The 20,971-nt window shown below is 43.5% G+C and overlaps 1 protein-coding gene across 7 annotated transcripts in view; it reads right to left on the bottom strand.

Moving 5' to 3' along the window:
• Nucleotides 1-20,971, bottom strand: part of brsk2a (BR serine/threonine kinase 2a) — a 206,128-nt gene that overhangs the window by 7,490 nt on the left and 177,667 nt on the right. For 2 of the 7 annotated variants that reach the window (XM_078168022.1, XM_078168024.1), the window contains exons 9-18: nucleotides 19,540-19,571; nucleotides 16,219-16,383; nucleotides 14,842-14,939; nucleotides 12,229-12,379; nucleotides 11,904-11,969; nucleotides 5,365-5,425; nucleotides 3,115-3,322; nucleotides 2,977-3,025; nucleotides 1,733-1,856; nucleotides 390-570 (exon numbers count right to left, since the gene is read on the bottom strand). In XM_078168022.1, coding sequence (XP_078024148.1) covers nucleotides 390-570; nucleotides 1,733-1,856; nucleotides 2,977-3,025; nucleotides 3,115-3,322; nucleotides 5,365-5,425; nucleotides 11,904-11,969; nucleotides 12,229-12,379; nucleotides 14,842-14,939; nucleotides 16,219-16,383; nucleotides 19,540-19,571 — 1,135 coding nt within the window. Of the gene's footprint in view, nucleotides 1-389; nucleotides 571-1,732; nucleotides 1,857-2,976; nucleotides 3,026-3,114; nucleotides 3,504-3,587; nucleotides 3,890-5,364; nucleotides 5,426-11,903; nucleotides 11,970-12,216; nucleotides 12,380-14,841; nucleotides 14,940-16,218; nucleotides 16,384-19,539; nucleotides 19,572-20,971 lie in introns of all 7 variants that reach the window. The other 5 variants (XM_078168023.1, XM_078168025.1, XM_033634171.2 and 2 more) reach the window with 3 other exon arrangements.

The following is a 20,971-nucleotide window of genomic DNA, read 5'->3' as shown; positions in this document are numbered from 1 at the left end:
TGATCTGTCGTCTCACAACAGGAAGCGCCCGGGTTTGAACTGAACAATTTCCACTCGGATGTCCCCAAGAGAAGGAATCAAATCCCCGCTAACTTCAAGGCACCCTTTTCTATTGAAGTACAAAAACAAAGCGGGGTGCTTTGAATTTTTATTTCACTTTTTTAAAATCACACAGAAGCTACTGTTTTTTTCTCATTCTGAGGAGAGGACTCAAACTAGTAAAAGTAAGTTAAGTAGGTCTATGTGCATTGGCTCACAGAGCTTGGGTCTCCAGATGTGAGGTCCAGAGTTGAACCATCTTGTTACTGGTGAGCGGCTCAGCGTGCATCGTGCCTCTTGCCCAAACAGGTGTAGAAAGTAAGGGTGATGTGTGTAGACAGTGTCCTGACCTGAGAGCAGGGTGAAGGTGACAGAGTAGATGCCGTTCTCCTTGGTGGCAGCTGTGCTCTCCGTGTAGGTGATATCCACCTGGAATTTCACCGGCTTCTGGAAAACCGTAGGGCCAGCCGTGGACTTGTACTCTGCTCGAAAACTGGTCTGAGAGATCACGCTGTGGCTCAGGCTGGGGATCTGGGAGGAGAAGAAAAGAAGAGGAGTGAGCGTGTAAAATGAAAAAAATGGAAAAGGAGGCAGAGATAAGAATAAATATAAGTAGTAAAAAGAGGCAAGTAATGGGATTATACATAGGGAGCATTGATGTTTAATTTTTCTCCTACACCTCGCATACGACAAGGTGAATAAACCCTCATTAAAATACCCTCCACATACTATGAGCCACAGTTGAAACTCTAAGGAGATTAATGCCTCGGGGAGTAGCCATGCATGCCAGGGAGACTTAAGCTAATGTAATCTTGAGTCATCCAACAACATTGCACTCTCCCACCTAAAATGAATTTGTATGCCCAATGAACAGGTGAGCTCTGAAATAGTCACGTTTCGCCATAGTGCTGGAGAGGGTTTGACATTCCATTAATGTGAGTGTGCTGAGAGGTATAATTCCACTGATTCAGGTGCCAATCTCCTGTCTGGAATACCAGCTAGCATAACCCAGAGGGGAAAATAGCTACCTCCAGGGATGGGGAAACAGATTTGACATTGACCTGCGCTGGCAGAGTTTGCATTTACTTAGACTTTGTTAAATTTAACCAGGGTGAGGGTGGGTTTTGTTCAATTATGTACGCTGAATATCAACTACCACTGCTGAGGGTCTGTTGATACAGATTTTGCCGCGCTCCCTGAGAAACCCCGGTGTTGCCCGCACGTATTTGCACATCCACATTTACAAAACACACCACACGCACGGAGACAGTCCACGCTATTTCTCAATTTCTTGCACTGCACATCTAAATATACACACAAACACACACACGCATGCTCAATACGCGGTATCGAGGGCAAAGCATCTATATGCTAATGATCAATGCTCTCTGTTGATTTTCTATTGACCTCAACTGAGTCTGCAGTCAGAGAGAAAATAGAAGCACTGAACACAAGCAGTTTACTGAATTGCTACATAAATCAGGAGCATGTTAGCAAACACTCAGGGAGAGCCTGCCTCGGAGCATAGCCAATCACCGCCGCTGTTAGGGAAGGCTACGCCCTGTATCACACAGCAGATGCACAGGTAATACTGCTGCATGCGCACATATTCGGATTCACAGAGAAAAGTCGGGGCACAGGGAGCACGGATCACACGGGAGAAGGATTTAAGCGAGAAACTGTGAGCGAGTACCGAGAGAAAGGCTTGAACGATGTCTGCCTTGATGGAGCTGAGAGGCTTGTCTCTGATGACGATGAAGATCTGCTCCTCTTTTTCCAGGTTGATGAAGTTACCAAACCAGGATTTTTTGGCAAGTCTGTCAAGGGTGGGGGGGGAGACAAGAAGAAAAGAACAGTTTGTGAGATGCTTTATATATTTTTAACTGCTGTATGTGCCGACTACAGAGCGCTAGTCCTCCTTCCACCATTTTTGCTTCCTTGTTAAAACCCACCCAACCATCTTTCCATCTATCTATCCATCCAGAAAAATGGAGAGCTGGTGAAGAGCTCTGCCTCTCCTCTCTCTCTGCAGCTCTGGGGAAATGGAAAGGAGCAAACGTAGGATACCCTGAGGGAAATGAGCTAAAACTGTGCAGGGGAGAAAAGTTTTCTGACATTTCACCTTCTGCGCAACTGTGTATGTGTAAATGTGTGTATGTCCATGTTTGTGTGCATGTGTGTGTGAGAGAGAGATAATTGAGCCTCTCTCTGAACAGAACTGTAGGTCCAGAAGGGGAAGAGGCAGATGAATTCACTACTGGCCTCAGCCCAGGTGTACCTGCAACCACTAATAAGCCATATGGACTCCTGTTTTCTCACACATTAATATTTCATGAGATTCTTGAAAATGTTGATGGATTTGCAAGGCTCAAACTTCAGCACAAAAAGAAATACTCCCCATTAAATAAATGAATACATCCATGACGTTATGACGTCTGTAGCGACATTAAGGGAAACACTGTCCTGCAGTGAGAAGCTGGTTACAGCTGGTGTGTGACTGTGTATTAACGCAATAAAGCCTAACTCAGCTCAGAGAAGGTCTTTTCCAGCCAACTCTCCCAACTCCTTCCAGCCAGGATGTTCTTCCCAGCCAGGTGGAAATGGCCAAGCCAGACAGCCAGCGAACCAAACAGGCATATCTAGGCCAACCTTGAGTTATCAGGCCCCTGGGAGCTCAGCAACATCACACAGGCTACCTTCCCTCCCTCATAACCAACCCAATACCTCCTGCTACGGTTGCTACTTCTCCAACCCAGACCAGACCTGAGGTCATTACAGGGAGCTCAGTGGGCGCAAATCAAACATTCACGGATGTAATACCTCCCAAAAGATCACGCTATCAAGGGCGAGCCTGTTTGAGCCGATGACTGAGGGGCTGACAGGTTATGCATAGTTATCATGGTGGTGGAAGCTTCAAAAAGTACTGCATCTACTCACTCTGGGGAAGACTCTGGTGTGAGACTGGACATCTCCTCTTGTGTGGGAACTGTGGAAGCAGCGTCAAAGGTCAGACAGAGGTGGAGGTCAGAATTCAGACAAGATAATTCAGTGTTATATTTGCTGTGATGTCAGTACCTTGGAGTTTTCTGCGGTGGAACCGTGGTGAGCCCAGGAAGCTGTTTTTGATGGAGTTGAGGCGCGTCCTCCAAGGCATGCCTCCAATGGAAGGGCTGGGGGGCGGCGTTGGGGTGGGGGTCCCGGCCGGGCTGTCCTTGGGAGTGTGCACCGGGGTGCCCTTTGGGGTAGGGAGGGGGCTGCCTCGAGGGGAGGGGTGAGGGGTGACCTGTATGAGGGGGATAGATTTGGGCGGGTGGTCAGTGAAGGAAGAAGGCGCCGGCGGCACGGGATGAAAGTGGTGCAGCCGGATGGGCGACAGGGGCACCACTGGGCTGAAGGGCACAGAGAGCTGGGGGTTGGCAGCAAAATGGGAGCGCCGTACCTGGGGGCTGTTCGGGATGGGAGAACTGGAGATGGAGGACGGGGAAAAGGGGGAGGACGGGGAGGACGGAGAAGTAGGGGTGGGGGGTACGGAGGCAGAGGGTGGCTGCATCGGGAGCTGGCAAGGAGTGGAGGGCTCTGATCTGGCTGATGCTGGATCTGGGGAGGATTCAGGGAGCGGGTTGGACCGCGTGGCTTGGAGGGGCTTGGGGACGACTTTGGGTTTGGCGGGGAGTGTCTGCGTCTTGTTGAGTGAGTCTGGCAGGGGCTCGCTGTTTGGAGCGAGCGAGTTGGGGGTGGAGATACGCGGGCCTGTGCGATTGGGGGTGGGCTCAGGGGATGGACAGGGGCTTGTGTTCGGGGACTGCGCCAAGTCTGGGGACTGAGGTGGTACACAGAACTTTCTGACAGGCTGGAGTTAGAGGACACGGTGTGAGGACACGCAGCACGATACAGCCAAGAGCAAGAGCGGGTAGAGGAGGAGAGGAAAATAAAGAAAAACACACGGGGACACACACAGGCACATAGATAAAGCAAGAAAGAAAAGTGCAGCACAACAAACAACCGTACAACCAGGAGAAGAGGCAGCCAAAGAATATAGAGGCAGGTGAGATGTTTGGATACACGGGAGAGATGGAGGCACAGCAAAAAGAAGAAAGACAGAAAAGAAACATGCAGTTAGACCATTCAGTGACTCACGTCAAAGGAAAACAAAAGTGAAATGGGAACAACGAAAACAGCAAGCAATGCACACAATTTAAAAAAGGCCAAACAAAACATAAAAAGACGGACTTCACTTGAATAAAACATACAGGGCTCTGCTGGCAGAGAGAAGCAAGCAGACACAGAGGTGCGAGAGACACAAGTCCAGCTGTGAGGACAATTTGGGCTGTCTCAGTAACAGGAGGAACGCCATTATGGGATTTTCTGTTAAATTCCCAGTTTCCAGATAGGTTTATTGATCTGTTTTATTTGTAATGATAAAAATTGCTGATAAACTATTTCCCTCGGACGCCTCCCCCTTTTGTTTTTTTCCAGACACAAATCTGAGATAATAACCCCACACGGAGCCTCTCGCTGAGAGCACAATCCGGGCTTTGGGTAGGTCTGAGAAATCAATTTCCCTTTCAGATCAGCCTGAAAGAACCTGTGTGGCGCGAGGAGCTCCGTCTTAGGATCCTGGCTAATCTCGAGCCCTCTCAGGTTAGTCAGCTGGAAAAGTTTACCACAAGCTCTCCCAGCTCTGAGCAAGAAAAGTGGGATTTTCTGAAGCATTCCCGGAGCTGGATTTCCACAGAGCTCAGGCCACAGAAAACAGAGAGAGGGATAATACGCAGAAGGGATAGAGAGAGAAGGAGCTTAAGGGGGGGAGAAAGTTTGCTGTGCCATCACGTCCCCCTGTAGAGGTTCATCAGTATATTTTACTTTGAGTTAACAGAGAAATCCAACTATATAGACGCGGCGAAGACTTGTGTAAAGTCTGAAGGAACACCGGATAAGAAGAGCTTATCATAGTGGATCCCTGCTCCCTCAAAATGCAAAGGTAGATCTGAACTGTGGATTAAAACTCGAGTGAAGAAAGATACTGTAGCTCACACTAATCATAAAGCAGAACAGTAGAACAAAATTGTGCAGAGAGATACAGCAATATTGCTTTCATAGTGAGTGTGCTGTCCACTGTTAAAGGTCAGAGGCCCCGGCGACGTAGCTGTAGTGACTGTCTTTATTTTCTCTAGCGGACATAAACAGCAATAAGATGACAGCAACAAGATGGGATCAGTGGAAGTAGGATGGTCGTTATCTCTGAGGGTGAACATTACAACCAGATACCTGGGAGCTGGGTCGACAGGTGTGTGTTGCATGTGTGTCGGAAGGGTTGTGACTTACCCGTGGGCTGCTGAGGGGGCTGGTGGAGAGGCCAGAGGAGGCTCCACTAATAGACCGCGACCTGTGGCACAAACACGCAAGAACACACACAGGGGCAGAGGTAATTGGTGGGATCAACATGTGTACCTGTGACATGTCTCAGTAAACAAAGGTGGAGGTGAGAGCGTGGAGGTTACATGTTGCACACAGTTAGAAAGCAACCACGGCATATGTCACCATCACCATCATACCAAGCATGGTAGCTGCTATCAAGCCCTTTGCAAACACAACACCTATTCACACAGAGAGGGTGAAAGCGCTACGGCACGGCGACAGCACTGACTTGACGACAGACATCACTGGCATCGACTCGCAGCAATTAGTCTCGAACCAATTAAGCTCAAACTTCGGATTTGAATGTGTCGATTCGACTGCAGCTTCTCCCGCAAATCTATAGGCGAGCTTTCCACAGATTAGCATTCAAATTAGCTTTCCTCCCCGTCTATAGTCTGCTAATAAACCAAACATGTTGACTTTAAGGCCTTAGCGCTGGATCAGTAGAAAATATCTCGAGGGGGGAAATGAAGTGGGACATTTGGTTGAGTGCCATTTGTCATGTTTTTCTTTTTCCCCCGCAGATGCCGTCAATAACCCCTATGAGCAGAGCCCTGCTCAGAAATGAACAATCACAGGACAATCTGTCTCCATCAAGCACACGCACACAAATGTACACACACACACAACCACACAACAACAGGGCCTGTCAACACTTGGAAACACCAGCTGCTCACTGTCACAACACTGTTCCTTTTTGTCATTCAATCTAACAATACCCCCCCCCCCCTTTCTCTCTGCATTTCAGCGTTAATGTATTTGCAAACACGTGGCTGAGCCTCCAGATCCTTTGTCTCTCATTGAAAAAATAACTACACTACACAAAAATGTTTTTTTCAACTTGCTCAGACGTACGGGAAGACCTCAGGGGCAAACATGAGGGGCGGATGAGGGAGTTTAGGAGTGATGGAGGAATGAGGGAGGGATGGGAGAATGAAGGATGGGAGGGAGGGAGATGGAGTAATGGAGACTGATGTTCATTTCTGATGCTGGAGCGGTCCCACCGGACCACAGAGGCATCCATACATGGACACAAAACTGTGTACAGTTACAGCTAGTAGCCATAAAAATGCTGCCGCTGTCATAACAACAAGCTCGGATTAAGATCTATATGTATCAATCTTCTAAAAGGCGGAAGCGCTTATTTGGGTTCAGTTACCCTGCTCCCTTGAGCTTTTAATTTACAACCACCTAAAGAAAGAACTGATACTAGAGCAGGAATATTTCTCCTGAGAGGCACAGACACACACAGAGCAGAAGAGAAGCAACAGCTACAATGAGAAGGAGGAAAATATAGAAACACCCACTCTCATACTATTTTTATAATTCTCTCACTGCCCTTTCTGTGAGCGTATTTATTGCACATGCACTCATGAGTAGGCGATGTTGAGACCACATTGGCTAGGATTCCTTCTTTCAGAGAGCAGCTGACCAGACAGTTGCCATCATTTACATTTAAGTCCGACGGTCCACTGAGACATGCCCACAGTTGCTCACTACAGCGTCTGGGCGCAAACAGCCAATCGCACTTCATCTGAACATGGCCAAAACACAGCGTCCTCGGGCCATTATGAGCATATTGTTAGAGGCACTCTGCATCTGTTAGTGTTGGACCAGCAGGTCTATAAAGCTAATGTTACAGATGGTTATGCTGTACAGTAATGGGCTGTCAGAGGCTCACCCTTGCTTCGGAGCGACGATGAATTATTGTAGACGAGTTATGTTATTTATAGTGAGCAGCACACACAACTTAAGAGATCATTTATCATCTATCATGCAGAAACAAAGAGGCCAAGTTATTAAATCAGTGGGAGAGGAGACGCTGGAGCGGGCTATGCCCTCTGCATTTCTGTGTGTGCTGGCTTTAAAGGATCAGTTGACCCTAATTTCAAACAGCCTTATCTTAGTTTTGAGAGATCTCTTTTTGCTTCCAACCACCAAAAGACTATTTAGGTGAATTTAATTTCATTGTGGTGCTCACTTATTAAACAAGTACACTTAAAATCAAAGTAACTGCTCCATCCAGAAACAATATCCTGGTTACTCTGGATAATCCACAGAACACAGTGTCAGTTCTTGTCATAGGGACTATTTTGTTGTAGTTTCAATTAAAAAAGCAGATAGTATAGTCTTTGGAAAAAGACACTGCTGTTTGATTTTTAAATACTGTGAGCCCCAGCATCAAAGTGTAAGTAAGTACATTTAATTAAGTACTGTCTGAGTATAATTCTAAGATACTTATACTTAAGTATTTGCAATTTGTTACTTTCTACTTCCCTAAATTTCAGAGGGAAATACTGCACTCTCTACTCAACTACATGTACTGACAACTAAAGGTGGTACATTTTGATGCTAATACTTTTACTCAAAGAAGAATTTCACTGCTGAACATGATAATGATGTTCTTTTCATAAAAGGGGGCTGTCTATTCAGTAGTAAGATGCAGGTACTGATGAAACTGATGCTATATGACCAGAGAAAACAGAGGAAAACTTTTGCTCAAAAGATATAAAAAACTTACAACTACCAGAATGCACTGTGCTGCACCAGACCAATAAGCGCTCCCTCTGGTGGGTGATGTAATGCAAGCTTGGCCACAGGAAACAACATGGTGGCTGGCTGGTGACGAACAATCATGAATTACAGTTTAACAGTAAGATAAAATATGTTTCTGAAAACATTTTGGATAAGAAACAGGAAGCGCCTGCCTAGTTTTACATTTTGATAAGAGTTTGGGCTGCATTTGATCCCCCTCTCTACTTTTGTGTGTTTCCGGTGGCCACGGTGGTGCCACGAAAATGAGGAAGTATAAGCTGTAGCATGAGCAGCAGCCCTAGAGACAGCAAAAATCTGGATTTGGGCTAAAAGATGAGCAAGGAAATCTGGGCGCTGGTAAGATGGAGGGAAGTTTACCACAGTTCATTTGCACATACTTCCCACATCGTCATGATACAGAGCTGGTTGAAAATGGGGTATCCCTTTAACTGCAGGATTTTTACTTAGTATTTTACCTGATTACAGGATTTGAATACTTCTTCACCACTGGAGAGCACAAAAACCAAAATTCCATTTGCCTCACCTCATAAAGGGATATCTATCTGGACAAATAAAACCAAAATGACCTGTATAGCAAGACACTGCTGGGGGTAAATGAGAAAACATGTTTGTTTTTTTAGGATTTAATTGAATTCATTTTTGTTGCAATTTGGGTGAAGTAACCCTTTAGTGTGTGTGTTGTTGCACCCAAATATATGTGTGGTCACCAACTTTTATCTTTCTGTTATCCTTTAGTCCTAAAGATAATATTTCCCATAAGCCTGTTCTGGAACAGGGTCCGTGTCCTCAGTGTGAGACCACCGGCTGTGACGCAGACCCATCCAAAGCACCTGTGGGGGTCTAATGTTGAGCTGTGGGGGATGGAACAAGTACAAGAGCTTCTGGGACGAGGGCATGGACTGAAATAAAACGAAAGTAAAGCAAAATGAAACGGCTGGTGCCAGGAGTCAAACGGCGAACAAATAACACTGCCAAAGCCAAAGCACAACACCACTGCCCTGCTGCAGTGGAGAAACTTCCATTTTTCTCTTTCTCCCTCCTCTATATTGACTTTGTCCTGCCAATAGAGTTCCTCTACGCTGGGTAGATATTCATATAAATCAACACACTGTTTAAATCCATTTCCTTTTCCTGAGCCCTGACAACTCCCTGAGGACTCAGCACATTAATATTCACAGCTCAGCTCCTCAAATCTCTAAATGTAGTGAGACCCCTGCAGTTCCTGATGTAGAGATCAGTGTTAAAGGTGCTTTATTTGTGCTCATTTCAGCCTCTTAAATAAATTAGAGTCAATAATTAGCATGAGAGCCTGACTTATTAAGACTGCACTGACTAACCCAACACATTCAAACTGCATGAAGCAACTAGAGCAGATCTGTGGAGAAAAAAAAAATCAATTGATATTCTCTTCTTCACACTGCAGCACTTTTCCATATTTCATTTACATATCATTAACCTCCCTTCATTTCTCCTGGCATGTTGTTAAGATTTAAAATTAAATCAGTAGGATTTCTTGTGCTTTCAGTTTGGCTTTAAATGTCTTTTTAAGAGACTTCTGGGTATATGAAGAATGAAACAGGCATTCACGTGAGAATGTCCCCATGTGTGTCCCTCTGCAACGTGGCTACTGCAGCATTTCCCCCCCAAATCTATTCAATTATACTTCACAGAATTAGTCAAATCATCAATCATACGTATGAAGATGCAGCCTGGGCAGTTGATCGCACTGTTACTGCCTACATGAGATATGTGAAAACGCCGGGTAGGGATTGAGGTTCAGGCATTTTCGTTGTGTAATTTCAGATAAAACCGTTTCCCCCTCTCTTCCATCATTTATGCTGGTGGAAATGTATCCTGTCAAAACACATGTTTCAAAGTCAGTCCTCTCACTGACACCCTCTGATCTGAAGTTCTACGAATCTTCTGTGCTGTCGACAAAAGTTTGCTGTCGGGGAAAGATAAGGTTAGGTTCAGAGGAAGTCAGTCAAATCTTTGGACGTTATTCTGCTACGTACGAGCTTCCACAACGCCATCGTCTATAAACACACACACACACACACACATACGTGCACGCACATGATCAAACAAAGCACACACAAGGACGTGATAAAAGGCAGAAAAGTTTTAAAAAACACAACAAAAAAATTCAAACTCAGACTTTGTTACCAACATCTCTTTCCCCCCACTGATCAGCTGGAAAGCCATAAATTGCAGTGGGGGGGTGAAAGACATAAAGCGAGAGAGAGATTTGATTTGATTTGGAGGCGGAGGGGCTGTGGTGTAGGACTCCCCCCGCCTCCAACCCACCACAGCTGATAGGAAGCCAGACAGAGAAAAACTAGCAGCACTTCCACATTAGCATAGCAATTCCATACAAACAGAGGGGGGGCGTTTGGGACTGAAGGTCAGCTGCACACAAGGGACCACAGTAGAGAATAGATATGAAAGAGTAGGAAGGCGCTCCTAAAAGAGATTTGGGTGGAGGGGTAAGAACAAACACTGATTTAAAGTAGCACAGAGGAAAGATGCAGTGGAGCTTTTTTAATGACTGCGGCTGCTGATATATGTCGAATTCAGACACAAACCTATTTCACACGCTGCCGTCTGTGGATGTGACTTTTTATTGAGATTTATACCTTAAGGTCCTGTCTTAAATAAAGGTTCAAAACACTTAGTTCAGCGCCCTTTATGATGCGTGCCATTCAGTCACGTATGATCTATGAACCGGTGTTGATACTGTTTAGGGGAGCATTATTAATGCTCGATAAAGTCGCTGTAAACCGGCCTTTTTGAGATTCTAGCCTGAGCTGAAACAGATGACTCAGAGCGAAGGGCGGAAGAAGGCAGCTTCAAAACCGATGCAACCTTTAAATAAAGAAGAGATAAGACTTGGAAATGCCTGAAGGGATGAAGGAGCAGAGTAGAGGCGAGGAAACACAAGAAGGATGAATGTTGGAGTGAAATTCAGAGGCACAGAGGACAGGGAGAATTAAGCAGAGGTGTTCAGAGGTGGGAGCTCTTGAAGTGGATTTAAAACTTCTGAAGTGGCTTCCCCCAGTGAAATGAAGCGGGAAATAAATTCTTGATATTTTGTTGTTGGCAAAGCACTACGATGGAGAGTTATTAATGCATCTGACATTTGGATGAATATTCAACTTTATGACTATATATTTTTTATCTACATAATGTATGCACTCCCTGCCTCCGCATTTACGCCCCACACCTCGGAAAAGCTTTTCCCAGCACTCTGCCAATCTGCCTATCATTAGGCAGATCAGGTTATCACCCCTCAGATTCAATCTTCCCCGCTGTCACAAATGTCACCGCCTCTGAGCAGAAATGTGTCGTGTGATGATATATTGGTTGTTGAAATAAGATGAGGGAAATAGATTTTAAATCAGTCCGCTGTGCCTTGTGGGGGTGTGGCTCTGGCTCAACTTGAACATCTCTAAAATGGAGAAATGGAGAAATGTTCTGTGTGCGCAGAAAGTGGGACACAGTATGGGAAAACTGATTATCAATGCATTCAGATTATAAAAAGACAAGATAATTGAGCTAACACCGGAAAAGGGGGGGTTGTAGATATTAAGGCTCTGAATTGCAAATGCGCAGCTCTCCTCCGTTTGAAAATTAAGTTCATTATGAGAGTTAAGTCAAACTTAAGGAACTGACTTCCCAAAACTGTTGAGTCTGTTGGACCCTCTTGTTTTTCAGATGAGCTACAGTGTGTTAAAAAAGACCTATGAGGCTGCTACATGCTGCATATGTCATCACCATTTAAAACAAAGCATCCCTTTAGCAGAAAGCACCGCTGCATCTTTCTCCCGCCCGTCTGTGAGACACACAGCCAAAGGAGGTGAAAGAGTGAGGGGTGAGTGGCAAGTGAATACCTTTCTTCTTTGCTGCATTTTGTACTGGCGTCAGGAATATCCAAGCTTTTACTGTACACTGATTTACTACAGTGAGACAGGAGACAAAGCGAGCACAGCATCAGTCTCTGTTTATGTTTGTCCACAATCTAGCCTGCTGACACCAGAGCCAGACTCGCTGTCAGACCTGCTCAGACACCGCTGGGCTGCGAGATTCCTCCACACACACACACACACACACACACACACACACGCAGACTCACACAGAGCTATGTCTGTCTCTATTTTGTTCATTTGAAAATAGTATAGATTTTTCAGTGTTCTTTTTCTTCACCTCCATGCGTACCTCTGCCCATGCTGTGTCATGTCAATAGCCCTCCTTGCTGGTACAGGTGAGCCTCCGTCTGTGACACTGAGGACCTCCATGGACTTCCTCTCCGGTCTCCTCTTGCCGTGACGGTTCAACATCGGAGAGTCCACCCGCTTCCTTGGGGGATCTGGACAGTGAAACAGATCGATCCAGAATCAACACAGCGCACCTGACGTCTCTGTGCATTAATGCGTGTATTTCTACACATTGAGCAGTTTTGTGCATTGTGTGCATATGTGTGTGAGTGATGTTCAGCGCTGATCACATTGACATTTTAACTAATAGTGAATAAGTAATGGTTTCCTCCCAGACCTTGAACTAATGGCCACTGTATTGACTGTATCACATTCACTGAAGAGGAGGTCTATTCATCAAAATGTCGGTATCTCACAGCACACACTCACACACATACATTTGCACATAACACTCCTCCGATTGCAGAGTGCTTGCTGTCATAAAAAAGAGAAACCCTGGCAGAAGTCTAAGTACAGCATCTCTGTTTCTGTGGGTGGAAATCTGTGCTGTGTCGTGGTGCACAAATGGAAGAATGCCTTTTTTTTTGATGAGTTAATATCCGAGCCGAAGCAGTCACAGCTGACAGTTTTTCAAACTTGGCCTATTGACACCTTCTATTTCTGCTACTATATTTCATTGAGAAGCTTGTCTATATTCAATAAACAGAAAGCCTTTTTTTTCTGACTGGAGAGCCAATCCACCGCTACTGGAGCTGATCCAATTTCTTCTGAAGAAGGAAAACATTGCAGAATGGTTCAGACACTAGGAGCATTCAGGAGTTACCTTCTTGAAGTATTTATTTTTACCTAAATTGGCTTGTTTGTCTGTGTATACAGCTGCCTATTCAATGACTAGGTAAAAAGCCACTGGAAGTTTAAGATACCAGTCACATAGTAGTATTGTTCAGACATGCTGTGAGCTATACTGTGATTTATTTCCATTTTCTCCTGCTATGTTCTTTTCTTTAGTTGGTTTTTAAATCATATTTCAAGGTTCCTACAGCTTAAGACAAGTTGATGTAATTTTAAGGCTTTTTGTAATGCCACTTGGAATTGACCTACAGCTAAGCCCCGCCCTCAAACGCAATGAGCCAATCACAGTGCGTATAGCCGTTCCCATACACTCGGACGTTCTCTGCCTGGACGTCCATTGAAATTACAGAAAGTCAGTTTCGTTCGGTTTTATGAGCTTTTTCTGAGATTTAAAAATGGTCTAATGGTGTGCATGGGGTGCATGCAACTCCGACACAAGGTATCCTGAGAGGCTAGGCGACAGGGTGTATTTTTTACACTTTAAACCACGTCTCAACCGTCTTTATCCTTTGGATAAAGTTTTGTGGTAACGTTCAACTCAACGTGAATAAGATTAACAATGATGTCTACATTTGTTCTAAGGTAAGTCAACATTGTGTTTGAGGCAACATATTGTCACTTTGCTAGAAAGAAATATAAAGTTATCTTTAACATATCTAGCTAACGTTAGATAAAGTTAGCCTAGCGTTAGCTCCTAGCTGCGTTGTTCATCGTGTCACCTTGTTTGCTGGGAGTTCATTAGCCTTCTAGTATTGTACTTTGGTGATCGTACATCACTGTTAGCTGTTGTCCAAAGGGCTCTAGTTAAGCTAACGTTAACTTCTGGAGCTTAGCTTCATTAACTTATCTGTAATCACAGAGATAACAAAGGCTGGCAAACGTTATGCTGAATGATTCAATGTAAATACTGTAGCACCAAGATGGTAAAAAGGCCGTTATCCTTTTCTCATATTCTGAGCCAAAAACCTTCACTTCAGTGGCACTTTGATGCACCAAAATTTGATCGTTATGTCTCCAAAAATCATCAATTGCCTCCATCAATTTAGTGAGTGGAGGGGGGGGGGGGCGTGGTTTAGTCATAGGTCAATTACATTTTAGACCAAAATCGAAGAAAAAAAAAACAAAATTTTGCCAAATTGTTTATTGTAACATTAAACATGGCTTTTTCGTCTTGTGGTGGAGACAGATGTAGAACAGAACTGGGAAATACCTGGTGTTTGTTGCTGATTTTGTGTTTCTATTTCTGCATGTGAAATTCCACTGACTTGATTCCATCGTGCTAAGTTTAAAAAACAACAACCTTTTAGCATAAAAATTACTGTAAAATCTTGGTTAAATAGCCAGTTATCATTGAATTTGCACTTTTCCATGTCACCAAGCGTACAATGACAGCTAGCTGGCTAGGACAGTGGATCCTCTACTCTGAGCATTCCAGCTAGAAACAAAGTATGAGTGTTGGTTCCACGATCTTGAGCTGCAAGAGGCATTCTGGAAATTATTTTTTTAAATTGATGTTATCAATTATTTTGAGATTTTACAATGCAAAGTCAGCAAAAAACGATTCATAAAATCCTACTTCCAATGTCTTAGTATTCTTAAGACTTCTGAAAGATTGATTTAAGCAATTTTAATACCAATTTGAGCCCTATTCTTTAGATTAATGAATCAATAGTTTTTAAAACTTTTTAAGGATCTCTAGAAACCCTGATATTCTATCATGTTAGGTTCTTTTCAGCACTCATCACTTCAGCCTGAAACTCACCGATCTCATTGCGAGGGGGAAGGTTCTGGTCCTCTTGACTGGGGTACCTTTCCTTACGGTCCAGTAACAGGAAGTAGATCATCTTTTCTTGGTTGTCACTGCAAAAAGGAGACAATAAATACTCTACTTAGACATCTGGAAAAAATGATACAATGATTTTAAACAAACCTGGGTAATTCCAATCATAAACATGTAGATTACTGAAGCATCTGTATACGCAAACCAATCTGCAAGAGCTCAAAACCAAGACATTAAACTGCACAAACCCTCACTATGATTAATGTCCTTTAATCTTTTTGGGTTCATTGTGAAACAGCTACTAAATAGCTTCCACCATTAAAAGAAAAGTTGAATTTTACACCTCATTAAGCCGTCATATAATATTCTGCATATATTTTTTTTTAGATTATGTCTCCATATGCGGTGTCTACTGGTAAGTTTATGAAAGTATCAAAACATTATGCGTTCGTCCTTTTCTCTCTCTGTAAATCAGGGAGCCTAATATCTTTAGCCTCTAGGCCAATACTTTCTATGCAAAAGGCTCTGGGACTGGCCCTCCGTAATAAAGACAGATTGGAAAACAGTAGGAGGCAAAGAGACAAGGACCTGCAACTTCAGCTAAAATGAACCAGGGGAAGGGAGATAGAGAGCGCAGATTTTCCTCCAGTCCAGCACTATTACGGGATACTCCCAGGAGGAAGGAAGCGAACGGGAGAGATGTGGAGGGTGGGAGAGAGATAGAGTAATGCTCGTTTAGTATTAAATTAAAGAGGCCAAGAAAATGTAAAATAGAGGGAAAGGAGATGGAAAAGCAACGCATAATGAAACTACAACATCTGTATGCTTATATTAATAAAAAACACAAGTGTGTAAAAATACTGCAGGGCAAGCATCTTCAGCATAACCGCATATTCACAGCGGCAAAGACACAAACACAGAATGGGACCAACATTATTAGAAGAGCATAAACAATGTGACCCGGGGGCTTGTTCCTGGTGCAAGCTAGGATCAGCTTGTGGGGAATGTATCCAGTGGCAAGCAGTGTAAGTGCTGTGTGATAACAGTTAAGTGATCTATAGCCTCTGACATCTAAAGTGACAGCCTCGCAGGATTTCATAAGAGCCGGAGAAAAACCAAGGCCGTCACCTCCCCATCCTTTCATTGCAGTGCCACCGCACAGTCCCATCCTCTTCTCCCTGTCTGCAGCTGCTTTTATTTCCCCCATTTTCAACACACTGTTTCACCTTTTTACCCCGTCCTCTCATTCCTCTGTCTTCACTCCCGCCTTTTCATTCGCCGAACCACACCTCCCATTCTTCTGATCTTCCTCATCCCATCTCTCTCCCATCTCTCGCTTGGGCCACTCCATTCACTTACTCGTCTGAGAGCAGGTCTTTCAGTAGTTTGTTTTTGTCTCTGAAGCAGCCCAAGGAGTGCATGCTGTCCAGTACGTCTGGGTCGATGTCGTCTGCGGAGGGCAGGCTGCGGATGGTCACCTTCCTGGGCACCGGCTGCTCTGGTTCTGGTTCGTTCTTCCCCCCTCTGGGAATGCAAAGAATTACACAAATAAGACACCATCATTTTGTCTGTACTACTTTTAATACATCAACAAAAAAGTTTTCACACAGCTTATATAGCTATTAGAGGCATTAAAGATCTCACTTTGCAGATTTATAGATTTAATTACTATGTAATGCAAACAGACTATGCACTACTTCGTTGGGAGTTTGCCTCTTTACGACCCTGGTCCACATTATGAAACTTTCATAGTCACATATTCTCCCCAGGTTCAGTCATTCTGCATGTAAGCGTCAGAGGTTGAATAAGGGTCATCGTGCTCACCAAGATGCAGACAAACGTCTGACTCACACTAGTAAGTTTTGCAATCTCCTTCTCTTCCCTTGGATTGTTTTCCAAACTTAGATTCTTCATTATCCCCTTCTTCTTTCCAGACACTCTCCCAGTTATGTCACTTTTCTCTGTCTCTCTTTTGTCTTTCTGTATCTAGCGAGTACACAAGCAGGACTTTGAAAGGCTAATCCACACTGACACCATTTTTTAGAGGATTTCTGGAACATTCCAGACGTCTGTTTTCAAAGAACGGATTCATCTTCGATATCTGCAAATGTGCCAATACGCACAGCCTCAGATACACAGCTTCACAGGTATATATCTACACAACCCCCCTCTGCTTTTCTCTGCTAATCTATTTTCTCCCTCTGGTGAGCCCTGTGAAATGTAAACCCCATAGGCTGCTATTAAAATCATATCCACCTATCTATATGCTGCGAGCCTGTGAACTGCAACCGCAGTCCCACACAACCCCCACCCCTGTTTCACTATGTGCATATAAAGTTTGGTGGTGGGTGGTAATGAAAAATAAAAACAGGACCCTTGTTTCATCCCTCAGTTGCCACTTTATTAGGTCCACCTTGCTATGCAGTGTACTAAAACAGCCCTGCAATAAACCCCACCTTAATGAAGGTTATAAAGGTTGGATTTTTGTTCAAGCTGTTTTAGAAAGGTGTCGACTACTCAGTAAAAAGTGAGCCAAGTCAACGGCACCACAAGCTAAAGGCTCCAAAATGACCATAAAGTTGAGTCGACACCTCTCTAAACACAAAACACTATAACCTTCAGTGAGGCTGGATTTACAGGGCTGTATTAGATTGCAGTAATTTTAGCTAGGCACACCTAATCAAGTGGAAACTGAGAGCACGCTTGTCCACTGGCCATCATTAGAGTTACTGGTGAGGAGAGTTTGGTGCTATCCCTTCAGCACCACAGCTCCGCTCAGACTGTATGAAAGCTCACCTATTAACACAACTAACAAACAATAGGGGTGGATGGCCTTCTTTTAATATGTGTGATGTGGAAAGATGGCTGCACATGATTCATTTTTACCCCCCACTGATGAGCTGCTTCTGGGGAAAAAGCCAAAAAGCCCCAGCTACATTTCAAAGACACCACCTCATTCATTCATTCATACGCTCATTCATTCAGCCCGTCGCTTGGCTGGCCAGCCTGCCCCGCAGAGACAGGCAGCCAGGGAACTTCTTCACTGACAAAACTCACATTACATTAGTCTTCTCTCCTAGCTCCTCTCTTGTCTCCTCTTGTTTCTTTTATCAGTCTCGCTGTCTGTTTGTATGATCTTTCAGTGCGCGACAGAAACCATAACTCAAGCCCTTGCAGGACTCACAACCCTCCTGCCATGATTCATCTTTTCTCTTGCAGTGAAAGGATCTTGGAAATCCTTTCAGAAAAATCTTCAAATTACTTTTTCAACTCCGACTTTTAACCCTTTGAAACCTGAGCCAATTGTCTTGATTTCTTTCAAAAACACAGGAAGAAGGCAGCAAGCAAGTGAACTAGAAATTACCCAAAATTAGCAAAACGTTTGTAAAAAAAAAAAAGTTACACGATTACCTAAAATTAGCATTAAAAGAGAGGTTAAAAACAACAATAAACAAGGAAATTACCTGAAAATGGGGCTAAAAAACACGCACGCATGCACGCACGCACGCACACTCACTCACACACACACACACATATATATATATATATATATATATATATATATATATATATATAAAATAGGTTTGAATATATAATTTTAATAGTCATAAATATAGTTTCCTGGATATTCATTCATTTTCCGTAACAGCTTATCCTGGATTTTGAGACATTTTCCACTAATTTTTAAAAATTATTTTCTGTTTTTCTCTATTTTAAAAAAAATATTTTCTGTTTTTCTCTATTTTAAAAAAACATTTTCTGTTTGTCTCTATTTTTAATAATTGATTTTCTGTTTTTCCGTATTTTTAATAATTGACTTTCTGTTTTTCCCTATTTAAAAAAAAAAATTCTGTTTTTCTCTATTTTTTAAAAAATATTTTCTGTTTTTCTCTATTTTTAATAATTGATTTTTTAGTTCATTTTCTTGCTCATTGTCATTTTTTCTTTCCCTATGTTTTCGAAAAAAAAATCAAACTGATTTACTCAGGTTTCAAAGGTTTAAAACAGTGATGATCTGTTTATTGGGGAGGATATCAGCCATTATAAATATCAAATGGTGTACTGGTATATTATACATATATATAAAAAAAATGCTTCTGCCTCCCATTAAAAAACCCAGTCTCGTGACCTCTGACATAACTTACTTTGACATACCGACATAATTTAATAATTTAAATGATTCAGTAATTTACCATCTTCTTTGACTCTAATGATGACACACTGATGTTGAAACATTCGTCTGTTTGCACCATTAAAGGCTGTAAATTCATCAGTGTGCTCCAGTCCTTTCTTTCCCCTTGATCATTTACGATGACCTGCCCCATAAATGTTCTCAAAAAAAAAAAAAATTATGTTAGCTTAAAAAGGTGGGCACACCCTGTAATGAAAATTAAATGACGTCTACACTGAGGTTATGTGGATTCATCCTCCACCACATCCCCGCATGTTCCCTCTCCCCTGCTCCCTGTTCAGTTGACCATATGCTGCACATCCTCTTTCATGCACTACCAATTTACCCCCACATCCCCGAGAGTGGAGTCATGCCCTGCTCAAATGTACTCTCGTGTACAGGGAGGAAACTCAAAGCCATTCATCATGCGCCCGCTCCCCTCAGGTCTACAACCCCTGCAGACGAGAGGAGAGGAGGATGTTAAAAGGAAGGAAAGACAGTGTACTTACATGTACCATGTGTGCTTCTGGATCTGTTCTAACTGTAAAAGACATGACAGAAGAAACGGCAGGTTAGTACACAAGCAAAGCATTTTTGATTTGTATCTTTTTGGCAATAAGAAAATAATCACAGGCAGAAGAATCAGTGAGGAAAAAGGTGAATACAACAAACACTCAGTCTTGTTCCCGTGTATAGAAACACTTGACGCAGAATGGCTTCAGTAAGCCCTGAGCTTACTGGCTTAATGGAAACACAATAGGACAATACGGCCAGATTGAACAGTGGAAGTAAATAATGAGGCCTTCAAATATTAATACTGCCAATGGGAGAAACTTATTGAGAAAAAGAGTGAGACACAGAGAGGTGCAGCAAGAGTATGAGAGAGAGAGGTGATACCGCTGAGCTATAAACAGAGAATATTATCTCCCTCGCACACACACTGCTGACCCTGCCAAGCCCTCTGGTCTAAAGGGAATCTCCCATTCTCATTCTCCTCCCATCTCTCTTGCTCACACAAACACACACTCTCGCTCTCTCAATACCACTCTTGTCATCACACTTTTTAATGTGGCCACTTTGTCACCGACACTGTCAACATGGTCTTTTGCCAACAAAGGAGATGCAGGAAGAGACAGAAACAGTGAGCAAAAGGGCAACAAAGGAAGATGTCTGTTAGAATGACTCTGCAGTGTTTCAACTGCCCACAGAGGGAAACAGGATCAATGTCACTGCTGGGACTTTTTAATTTGCTCATGCTGTTGTTGTGGAACCACAGGAAATACACATAGCAGCTCTAATTATTGTCACTTATTCAGAGGCTGAGGTCTTGGGTATGGGTCTCCATCAATGTCTCCGTGTTCCCACTGTCCCAGAGGATTTACCTCTGCGCTTCAGCACTGACGAATATCCTCGTGTGATATTAGTGCAATCACAGAGCAGGCCGGGGTGCGGTTTCTCGCTATAGGTGCATCTCGTCTGCCTCCGCAGAGGTCACGGTATTGACAGAGACACCCTGCCTGTCAGATACAGGCCAGTGGGTGACCTACTCTCTCTCACTTTTATTGAAGGCCTAGAGGCAAGAGACTGATATCACACGCAGGGTTGAAAGTGATGCGGTTTGAAATGCGGTATCACATCAATCAGTCTCTAAATGTGACAGTACCAATTCCAGCTGCTTTCACTCAGGCAGAGGAGGATGCTGCTGTAATTCTGCTTTGGCTAGGTGTGAGCATGTGCGCTCAGGTATGTTCTTATCCAAGCGCTGCATAAATGATAATTATTATCTGCATGTTCTGCAGAACAGAATATGAATTTTTGACATCTTACCATATTAAAATTATTATGGAACATAACTTTTTGGGGTAATTTTGGTTAATACCTCCTAGCATTTTAAGAACTAGGAAATAAAGGTGAAAAAAAAAAACAAAACTGCTGTGACCT

The sequence above is a fragment of the Epinephelus lanceolatus genome, chromosome 5 (assembly GCF_041903045.1).
Source record: "Epinephelus lanceolatus isolate andai-2023 chromosome 5, ASM4190304v1, whole genome shotgun sequence".
Taxonomy (NCBI): Eukaryota; Metazoa; Chordata; class Actinopteri; order Perciformes; family Serranidae; genus Epinephelus; species Epinephelus lanceolatus.
The sequence above is the reverse complement of the archived record's forward strand: the minus strand, read 5'-3'. Positions and strand labels throughout refer to the sequence as shown.